The following is a 12,156-nucleotide window of genomic DNA, read 5'->3' as shown; positions in this document are numbered from 1 at the left end:
AAAAATAAATGATACAGATGAACTAAAAAAAAAAGAAAAAAGAAAACTACAATTAATTGAAAAAAGAAAACTAACAAAAAAGCCTTGGTTAAAAAAATTAAGCTATATTAATAATAATTTGAACTTGAAAGCTAAACAAAAACTCAGTTAAAAACCCAAAGCTATAATTACCTTTGTGGCACCCTTCCAAAATTAGCTAATATGTAACATTAAGGTACTAATACATGTACCTTTAATAAGCAGCCTTTTTGGGTCAGTAGGATACAAAGGAATATTAAAGTAGGTCTCTACACTCAGGAAAAAAAGGTACAAAATCTGTCAAAAGCTTTGCACCATTTCAAATGGTACACCTTTGTATTGTACTGACCCCAAAAGGCTACGTATAAAAGGTACATATATTAGTATCTAAATGTTACATATTAGCTCATTTTGGAAGGGTGCCACAAAGTAAATTATAGCTTTGGGTTTTTAATTGAGTTTTGATTTTTATTTAGCTTTCAAGTTCAAATTATTATTAATATAGCTTCACTTTTTAACCAAGGCTTTTTTATTAGTTTTATTTTTTCAATTACTTGTAGTTTTCATTTTTTTTTTTTTTAGTTCATCGTTATCACTGTTTTTAATTTTATTTCTATTTCAGTCACACATGAGTTAAAGACTCAAGACTATTTTTTTACTTGAAAGGGTGCAAAGCTTTCGCCAGCTTTTGTACCTTTTTTTTCCCTAAGTGTAGAGACCCACTTTAATATTCCAGTTAGTTCTGACATCTCTTTTCTTTTCTGTGTCAGTTACAGACTGTCGTATCCTGGAGAATCTTCAGCGCTATGCCTCCCCAACTTACCTGCCTGTCAACTACCAGCTCCTCAACACAGAGTCCTCCTTTTTTCTTAAGGAGGCCACCCAGGACTTCATGCGCAACTCTAGCTTCCTCTCCAGAACAGAGCTGTTCTTCATCCACCAGGCCAGGAGAGCTCCCATCATCAATGCCACGTATGGAACCCTTGCGGTGGAAGAGCCTATTCCTTTGGATCTCCTCCAGATGCCTGGCTCCTTTGTGGCTTCTTCAACCCTCTTCACCTTCAACTGGAAAGTACAAACCTTTGTTCTCAACGAAAGGATTTACCTGAACAAACCCAAGGTTCAGGTCTTGTTTTACATCACTGGGAGGGACTGGGATGACTACAGCACCGTGGACAAACTCCCCTGCGTACGGATGTTCGCATTCCATGAAACCCAGGAGGTCCGTGGGAGCTGCAGGTTGCGAGGGGACATGGGCGCCTGCGTCGCTGAGCTCGAGCCTCTTCCTGGGTGGTTTTCCCCTCCTAGTGTTGTCCCTGGACGCCAGAGGGGTCCGGATATGTCCGAAGGAACGCCTGTTGAGCTTTATTACAGCCTTCGGACCGTAGAAGTAGGAGGTTGTCTTTCTGAGGAGTTAGGGGTCAAGAGCTCCGCTCACTCGGATCAAGAGGGATTGTTTGGGTCGCCGACCTCTACACCCATGAGGCGCATTGGGAGCGTAAGATTATTCCAGAATCCATCTGCTCCGGAATTATCAGAGCAGCGTTTGGATGGAAATTTTGCAGTGTTGGTACCATCCACACCAGTTCGGCAAAGGGACACAGTGTCAGCATATGTTGCAGCTTCGCCGTACTCACCTGTGGAGATGTTCACTCTCAGGTAAGAGATCTTCAGATGCAAGCATCTCTGGTGCATTAGCAGATAACTATCCACATGACAACTTTACCAGGGGACTTTGTGTCTGGTAGTGTAGAGTGGGATGTAACGATATTATCAATATCGCGATAACAAAACTCGATATTACCGTTCACATGATGCTATAAAACAATAGGTCTTCTGGGCAAAAAAATGTAGGCCTAGTTTTTAAAATATATTGAAACTTCTTATTCTAACATAAAAGTTGTGTTTTGGGCCATTATGCTTTGACATAGTATCTGTCAAACTAACTAAATCTGAAAGTACAATATGGATTAATCCCTACATCAAGCATGCACGTCATTCAAGCGATCAGCTGATCCTGGCGATCGTGCCTCAGAATGGATGAATGCAGTCAACTCGTTTATCACATGTGCTGTGAGTTTAGCACACTTTTGGGAACACAACGGCCACTAGTTATGCTTAATTTTCACGGCAGATGATTACAGCATTTCACTAGATTTGTAGTAATACGCATTTTTGTAAGCATGTTTTCATTTATTTTACAGTGCAATTGTTTTTAGAATGTATTGCTATTACTGTCATTGTTGTTGTTATTATATTATATTTTTTTTCCTTCCTAAAACACCAGTGTGAATTTAATTTAGTTTGAGAAAGTATATCTTAAATAAAAATTCACTGACTTTTTTCTGACTTAAGTTTTCTTAGTTAAGAGCATGGATTGGAGATCTCAATTTTGAACTCTTATAATGCATTAGACTGAAAAATGTACTTTTTTTTTTTTAAATATCGCAGCAAATATCATATCATGGATTCATATCACATTATTATCGTATCATGAGATTTTGATATTATTACATCCTTAGTATAGAGTTCTTAAAATAACCATTTTTCTTAGTGTTAAAAATGTTTTAACAATCTAAAGAACCTTTTGTGCATTGGAAGTTCTGTGGATGTTCTGGGAACCATAACGATTGGAATGTTTAATTTTAAGAGTGTAGTAATGGTTTTGAATGCCACAGAAAGCTCCATTTTAGTCACGCCATTTTATCAGCAAATTTAAATAACAATTTGCTATGCAGCTTCACAGATGTATTAAAGCCATTTGCTATGTTTTTTTATCCTGTTATTTTAATACAAACTAATCATATTCTGCCCAGTTATCAGTCTTCGCACCTCTTGGATCTACATATTTGGTCCCATATTTTCCTTGGCGTAATCATTTGGCTTTTGAAATTATTGTGATTAATTCCGGCTTGTGTGCCTGAGATGAATTTTCACTTCATGGTTCCTTTACTTAATTTAACTATGCTTTTTGTTTACCATGGCAGAGAAAGACATCTTCATTTTCAGGTGAAAACATCCAGCCGCACTGAATCTGCGGGTACTAATTAGAATTAGCAGATGCAGCTAAGTGATTTGGGTAATTAACACACAATGCAAATGAGGATGCCATCAATTAGAATGCGCCTCCATTAACTTAATGACTGCAAGCTCGTCCGATTGTAATCACAGTGGGCGAGAACATTTATAAACCATATGAGACCAAACCTGACAAGAGGTCAAGCCAATTTGTTAACCTTGCATGTGAACGCAAGCTAAGAGCCACTAGCAGAGATAAGAGTTGAAGAAAATCAGCTAGGACTGTATATAAATGTCATCTGGGGTTTTTTTGCTGACTCCTTGGTTAAACTTAAAGGAAATAGTGAAAGGGCAAATCAGACATGTACATGTATTCATGCCGGCTTTTGTGTGGAAGGCATTAATGTTTGGTTTGTCTAAAGATATGTTTTGTGATCAGCAACGATTATACTAAGATGAACTGATAGAACGAGACCGGTTTTTCATGAATAAAATAATTTGTGGTTATGTAGTTATGCAATATGCATGTTGAAAGGGCTGTATGATCAGCAAAATCGTGCTTTCATTATCTCAAGCATAACATTATCATCTGATGAATTATTGATGTACAGCTTTAAATTAAATCAGTATTAAATAGCCTACAGAAGATCATCAAAGGAACTTGAAAGAAACAAATGCACTAATTCTGAGTATTAATGATCCATTTAATGTTTTTCATGAGCTGCTGAGTATGTAAGTCTCAATTGAGCCATGACATCATGACGTCTTTTTTCATAATGTTTCATGATTTTTTTCTTTTTTTTTTTTAAAGAGTGTGAAGAGAGAGAGGCTCATATATCTATTCTGCTGGATGAAAATTTGACACGGACTAATTAAAGTCTGTTTGAATTACCATAAATAATATTACAAAATATTTGGATTTTGTTATTTTGAGTTCCATATCTGTTGCTGCATAATCTACTTTACAGTTATTTTCTAATTAAATTAAAATTGCGTATGTTTTCTAAAATCACTTTTGCTTATTTAAATACTGCATATTGCTTTAGCAGGCACTCACTAAGATTTTATGATAAATTACGGTATGGCCATTATGGCTGGATGTGTTTTTTTTTTCTACCTTTTTCACTGTATCTTTTTCTGGTTATTTATTTTAAGTTTTCTCAGCAGTAAAAAAAAAAAAAAAAAAAGAACAAATGCATCCAAATCTGGTTATAATAATTATTACTTTAGGCTGTGTGGAAAGCGTCCCACAGATACTGTATGAAGTCAGGCCTGTGAAACATCCACCCCCTAACTCCAAAATAAGCAATCAGTCCGTCCCAGAGTAAACAATCTTATTCTAGCTGGAAGAGGGCTAATCTTCAGTAACTCTGAATCTACGCACACATTTGTTTTTCTATCATAATGGGGACTTTATATTGACTTTCAATCCACAATATAGGCAAAGATTGATGCACACACACTCACCGGGTGGATGAAGATACAAAAAGCAATTTTGTTGAAATGATTTTATTTCTCTTCTCATGCATAATCCTTTTAGTTCAGTGGAGGTGTCATTGCGTATGCTTTTTTGATTCAAAAGGTGTCCACTTTTAAAATAATTTTGGCAGAATTTCAACTCAGAAAGAAGCATTAGCTTTTAAAAAATGAAAATATAATCTACTACTGCTGCAGAGTGCAATGCACCACGTCTGTACATAATTAGTTGAAGCCTGCTACTGTAAAACTTGGAAACTGTGAGTCATACAGTGTTCAGAAATGGTGCTTTTACCTTGCTGTTGTTGCCATTGTGTTTAATAGCTCTACAGTGATTGGTGAATAAAATCATTATGGCTGTCAATGCGTGTTAGCTTACTATAAGGTGATCAAATGTAAACCTCACCCCATCTGCAGAATAGTATTTCAGTATACTGTATTTGAAATGGTATGTACCTGGTTGTTCTAGTTAATGCAATTTATTGCTGAATATCTGCATTAAGTGTGAAGTAGTGTGAAATACTGGTAAATATTATCAATGCAACTATGGAGATGCAATGTTTATAACATCTGATAATGTAAATTATATATTTTTTTAATTTTTTTTATACCAATGATTAAAGGTTTGGGATAAGTGTTTTTTTTTTTTTTTTTTTTAAGCAATAATGCATTAAATTCATCAAATGTTTTCAGTAAAGAAATTTGTAATTTTCCCCAAAAATTTTTAATAAATACTGTTCTTTTGAACTTTCTATTCATCAAAGAATCCTGAAAAAAATCTATCACAGTGTCCACAAAAATATTAAACGGCTGTTTTCAATATTGATAATGTTTGAAATGTTTCTTACAAACCATATAAGGATCATGTGATACTGAAGTAATGATCCTGAAAATTCAGCTTTGCCATCACAGGAATACATTTTAAAGTATATTTAAATAAAAAAAGCAATTTTTTTAAATGTAATATTGCACAATATTACTGTTTTTACTATATCTTTGATTAAATAAACACAACCTTTGTTGAGCATAAGAGACTAAAAATATCTTTAAAAAATCTGACCAACACCAAACTTTTGAACTGTAGATTATATCGAATATGGATGTCAGAATATCTTTTATAGGAGTACACTCCTACTTTTAAATAGTACCTTTTTGTCTTCATTGAAGAAAAAAGAAAAAATATATATTTTTGCTCACATAAGAGTGTGTTTTAGAATCTACCAGAGAGTCAGAGTCAGAGAAATCCTACTTTCTTAAGTCACTGCGCACGGTCAATTAGATTCCCACTACAACATTCAACTCTTGAAACGTGTGCAAGCATCTTCCTCTCTGATAAAGGACAATAGATTTTCAATGTCAGTACCTCTTTTAAGCAACTTATTATGCACCTTTCTGCACTTAAACTGAAGTAATAAAGGTTCAGTCACAGAGTCACAGCTGGTACTGATTCTGTATTTGAGTCTCTTGCAGTCTAGTGCAATCTTTTCTATCAAATGACATGGCATCCAATAGGTAGCATCTGTTATTTATATATTTATATATATATATATATATTGTGTTATATATTATATATATATATATATATATATAAGGCATTGTTGAAACACAACACACTTCACATTAATTTATTTCCCTCATCACAATCAATAGCTAAATCTTGCATCGCTCTATCTGTAATACACTTGTTCTGATTGAAGGTAACTGGAGGATTGCATGTAGGTTGCTAAGCTGCTTTTATTTCTGTGTCTATCAGCAACATTTTTCAATTTCAGCTTCAAGATGAAAGCAGCAACTTTTATTCCCCATGCTTTATACGCAGGCTGTTTTTATTCTCATGGCTGACTGAAGGAAATTCCTGACTTTTGCAAGAAAACTATTTAAATGAGCCATTTGAGTTTCTTAAAAAGAATTAAGAAGGAAGAAAATGCTTGTTTGAATCTGCTCCCTGCTCCGGATCTGGCGGTTTGCTCTAAGTTTTTGTTGTATGTAAACATTGCACTCTAATCTGTCTTCTTTATCTATGTCTCCTGTTTCTGCTGAGGTAACTCGTTAATATAAAATATAGTTTTTTATTTAATTTAATTTTTTCACTTAAGCGTCATGAATTACACCATTTTAAAGCTTGAGTGTGAATTATACATCATTTGGGTAATCATAAATGGCTGACATAAACAGAATAATATTTTTTCATCCTCAAAAGCATCTTTTGTACTAGACTGAAATAGATAGTACTACCATAGTTATGAAAAGGGGTAGACATGCATGAATGTTTATGAGTAATCTAAACTTATCATTAAAGTCGACCATACTGTCTTTGGATATTGCTTACTGATAGAGAGAAGGAATACAGACTACATTACAGGAAAATAGCCTGCATCTGAGATGAACGAACAAGACCATGAATAACTAGTCTAGGATTATGACCTTGTTCAGATTTGAATCAATGTAACATTTCCTTATATCTTTTAAGGTCACTTTCTGTATTATGAGAGTAATTTTGCTGAGTTTCATTGACCACACTGAGACTTTATTTCAAACCTTTGCCTTTATCTTGCAATCTTAGCTTACATTTTCATTCAGTGAGTAAAAAAGATACAATTCTGTCATCTTTTACTCACCATCATGTAGTTAAAACCCATTTGACTTTCTTAATATCTTCTTCTGTGAAAATCCTTACATTTGTACTGATCGTTTTGTCCTAATACTGTAACTGAAGTTTCAAAAAGGACGTAAAACTACTGTAAAAGTATGGTCTATGCAGCCTGTTCCCTTTTGTGATCCCCAGAACAAAAATAACAGGTTTAAGGGCATGCATTTTACTGCACTGATTTAAACTGTTTAAACTGGTTCAACTGATTCACTGAAAAAGAATCATACGAGACAGAAAATGATGACAATTTTTCACATTTTCTGTGAACAAGTCTTTCAAACAGAATTGGGCTTGATTGTGTTCCACAAAGATGTTCAGAAATTCAGCGTGGCGTTCAGTGGCAGTCATCCAGAAGATTTATCCATTATACAATGATTTCTGAAAAGCTGTCCATCAATGAGGTTACAAAATCATGGCACTTCTGCAGGCATCATCAGTCAAGTGCGATTTATGATGGGCGATGGACTAGCAATACACTTTAACACTTTAAGGGGGGTAAATATTTACGGCTGCAGCTCATAAGTAGACAGTCATAATGATGACTGTACATTGAAATGAAAAAGAAACAAGTAACACAATGACTTAAGCATAACATTTTGATAAAATAGTACCTTATTAAGTTTACTGGCTGAATATTTGTGGCATATTGCCTGTCTTTTGCTATACTTTGGCTATGAAAGAGCTGGTAGGATGAATACTTTGTGTTTCTCAAACAATTTTTGTTATTTTAACCATTCACCCCCCACTAAGAACAATCTACAGAGCATTTGGATGCTGAACATTTTATCCAGAGGCTGTCAGGCTGTGCTTAATAGAAAAGAGCGAGAGAGATTTGTACTCATATGTGTGTGTGTGTGTGTGTGTGTGTGTGTGTGTGTGTGTGTGTGTGTGTGTGTGTGTGTGTGTGTGTGTGTTTTTTACATCAAGCAAGTGTGTGAATACTAAAAGCAGAGCTTAATTAAAGGGAATCAGTTTGCCCCATCTTTAAAAGGAAGTGCATCAGTGGGCACATTATCTATGATTGTCTATGACTGTCCATCAGTGTGTATAATGAGGCACAGTTAGCTACTGCAGTCACCTGACCCTCAGCTAGACCCGTCAACAGCTGCAGTGCACTGGCCAGCACTCTGGATGTGTTACACATAACAAAAGCTACTTCATCTCATTTGATGATTTTCTCTTGGAACTTGACAAAAAAAAACAAAAGAGATGATTATTCATAACAAATGTCTAGCATCTGTGCAAAAACCGATTCACAGCATGTAAACAACACTCAAAACAGACTTAAAACTATTATTATGAAATTGACTGGAGTTCTGGTTTCTGAATGCTCAATACAGAATTGAAGTTAAGCTAAAATGTATAAGCTGACTGCTATAGTGACATCTCTGTATAATAGTAGAGCATGGCATTAAAACACTAAGGTCGTGGATTTCAATTCAGGGTACGCATGCCATCAATACATTATGAGTGACTTTTGATAAAAGCATCTGCCAAATGCATAAATGTAAATGTTAACGGATATATTCTGTAGCACAGGGAACCCCTAGGGGTTGCAATTAGGTACTAGTGAGTCCGCTGGAAATTTTAGGGAGATAGAAAAAATGTTGAGTTGAACCAGTGTTTACTGTGGAAAAGGCCTTTAAATTCAGTGTTTTTATATAGGCCTTTTCCACAATAAATACTGGTCCAAATCAACCTTTTATATATTTTTTAAATGCATTCCATATATATAATTCTTAACAATTATTTTGATTTAATTATGTATTTATTTATTTATTTATTTATTTATTTATTTATTTTTGCTTTTAGTATTGTACAATAAGAACAAACGTGTCAATGTTGTTTTTAATTTAACTTTTAAACAATGTTCTTATCATAATAGATTAAACAAATTTTTCTGACTAACTGTAGTACAAAATGAAGCATAGATTATATAGCTGAAGGTAAATAGCCTTTGTATTTCAGAAAGAGAGTTATTTTTGTGGGTCCTTGGTTTTGAAAACCTTGATGATGTCCCTTATGATGGAAATGCGTCTTTAAAAGGAATAGTTTACTCAAAAAGAAACATTTGCTGAAAATGTATTCACCCTCAGGCCGTCCAAGATGTACTGTAGATGACTTTCTTCATCAGAACAGAATTGGAGAAATGTAGGATTACAGTGTATGTGTGTGTGTGTGTATATTATATATATATATATATATATATATATATATATATATATATATATATATATATATATATATATATATATATATATATATATATATATATATATATATATATATATATATATATATAAATCCTCTTACATCAAGATTATAACTGTTTTCATAACCATTATCAATTTAAAAATTATGACACTCCTGATTTTATTTATATTTTATTTCCATTTGTATTTTATATTTTTCAAACATGCAATAAATGCATTACTTGATGGACTGGAGTTGCATGGATTACTTGTGGATAATTGTGATGTTTTTATCAGCTGATTGGACTCATTCTGACGGCACCCATTCACTGCAGCGGATACTGTTACAATTTTATTTACAGTTTTATAAAAGCAGTTAGGCATTTAAAACTTAAAAAGTGATTCAGCCAATATTTAATGTATTTTTTAACATTTAAAAATGTAAAAAAAAATTTTTTTTACAAAAAATCTGACTTGTTATTTTGTTGCAGTCTCATTTAGAGTCACTGAATATTTGTTGTCTGACACTAAAAGATCCTTGTCCTCAAACATAAGGAACTTGCCCTTTACGAAAACAAATGGACTCCTACTTAATAAAACAACTGCTAATTGGAAACCAGCCGCTATATTCCTTGCCCCGACCAGTCCTCTGGCCTCTCATCAACATCTGATTCTTCTGCTTTCTGTTTTTCAGCTCATCATAACTCAGAAACCCTCACTAATGCGTTCAAACTCCAGGACCATCTAATTAACAGACCGAGCAGAGCCAAATTGGCGCCAGCTCAAGCACCTGCATATTTTGAACTATTCCTTAACACTGATGAATACTTGATTACGACTGGCTAGCGAAAGCTCATTATTTCTGTATACTGAGTGATGTTTAGTCACATCCAAGTTTCTTTGGAAATTTCGTCAGCCGGTATATAAAGATAGTCTGGTTGCTAGGTAATTGTAGTTAGAGCTAAGAAGAATCTTAGCAATGAAAGGCAGAAACGAGCTTCATGAAACTGAAACGTTTCTCTTGTCAAACATCTGTGGGATATGAAGGATGATGTGCGCTGTTGATACTTACAAAAAGATCCAGACACTATAGAGTCAGTTTGCAGCAGCTGTTGTGTATCGTAAGCCATACTCAAATCTTTTCTACATAAAACATTGATTTTGGTCTTTACCTACAGTTTGTTTAATCATTTTTATTATAAAAAACATACATGTTGCACAGTAAATTCACTACATGTTAATTATTATTATTATTATTATTCTGTATGTTATGGCCATTAAAGGGATAGTTCAGCCCAAACTTTTATCATATTTATATATAATCAAAGTGTATATTACTTTTTTATAAATGTATATTTTGAATTTCTTTCGTTTATTCATCTATTCAAACGTGTACTGTAAATGATACAAGTAAATCATAACATTGTAATGTGCAGCATAACAAATAGATATTCATTTTGAGATTGGCTAAAGAGTGCATTTAACTGCTATTATATTATTGATGAATTATTATTTGTTTTTTGAAGAATAATTTTAAGTGAAGATAGCCTACAGCAGAGATAATCTAAATGTAAAAAACTGGCAAATTAGCATATACAATTAAATATGCAACATATAAGACAATGTATATCCAATATCAACTAAAGCCAATAAAAAAAAATAAAAAAAATGGCCTTTATACAATCCATCTGATAGATCATTCAGAATCCATCATGTAAACAGCACAATAAAAAATAAAAAATAAATAAGCACAATTCACATTAAATTTCTATCCGACAGAAAGAAGTTATACAGAGCCTAAATTATTGGTTAATGTAAATCCTATAACCCTCTCGCTCTCCTCTTTCCTAATGGCTATAGAACATTAGAATGAATGTCTTTCTCTCACGGCTTCCCACAGATGTGATGTGACAAAGTAGTTTGCCAAACATTGTAACATTGTCATTTCCGAGCAACTGAATAAGCCAAAACCAACAGATTAGCATCCCGCTGATGAGAAGATCTCATGAGTGTTTGCACAGCCTCTCCGCGCGATAGCCTCGCTTTTTCTGTACAATGGGAAGATGTAGCTCTGATTTGGAGTATACTAAAGCTCTTCCCTTATCTGACTTATTATTTTGGGTGTTTGCCATAAATGAACTTTTTGTTTACTGCATATCTTTTATGTCTTACAGTATCAATATTACTATCTTCGGGTCGTGCCACGGTGTGTTATGTTTTCAGTTGTGTAGTACTAACTCATGCTGGCTCCATTTTTATAAACACTTAAGGGATCTTAATGCCTTTTATGTCAATGATTTGCATAAAGAATGTTTAATGAGCTGCCTCTTATTAGGACCAAATATTCATGGCAGCATTTTCCTTAATTTTTGTTAAATCCAGTAAATGACTCTAAAGCATGCTGATGTAGCCCACATATTCAGGAGATTATACTTTCATTATTAGTGGGATCAACCAGCCTTTACTATTACCAATTAGTGTTTAAAGACATAATTGGAAATGTAAATAATCATCATTGTTGCTGTTATTATTACTATTTGTTTTATCACCCTGCATTAAATCCTGTAATAATGCCTGTTTGTGTGATGAATTCATCTATAGTTACTAGATGATCAAGCATCTACATAATAATTTGGAGTAATGTGTGCATGCATGCGTGTTCACACACACATAAAGTATACAGGTCAGTGACAGAAGACTTCTTGTCTGGATTAATTTATATAGAAATACATAGAAATTGCAGTTCATAAATACATTGACTTGATATATCTGTATTTTTTTCTACGATGAGTATGCTCAGTT

At 33.8% G+C, this 12,156-nt stretch overlaps 1 protein-coding gene across 1 annotated transcript in view; it reads left to right on the top strand.

Annotated features, from left to right (window-relative positions):
- LOC132097533 (transmembrane protein 132C-like) overlaps positions 1-12,156 on the top strand; it is a 262,244-nt gene that overhangs the window by 76,154 nt on the left and 173,934 nt on the right. The window contains exon 2 of the mRNA XM_059503315.1: positions 789-1,677. Coding sequence (XP_059359298.1) covers positions 789-1,677 — 889 coding nt within the window. The remainder of the gene's footprint in view (positions 1-788; positions 1,678-12,156) is intronic.

This window comes from Carassius carassius, chromosome 21 (genome assembly GCF_963082965.1).
Source record: "Carassius carassius chromosome 21, fCarCar2.1, whole genome shotgun sequence".
In the NCBI taxonomy this organism is placed as follows: domain Eukaryota; kingdom Metazoa; phylum Chordata; class Actinopteri; order Cypriniformes; family Cyprinidae; genus Carassius; species Carassius carassius.
Note: the sequence above shows the minus strand (reverse complement) of the source record. Positions and strands in the feature narration are given on the sequence as shown.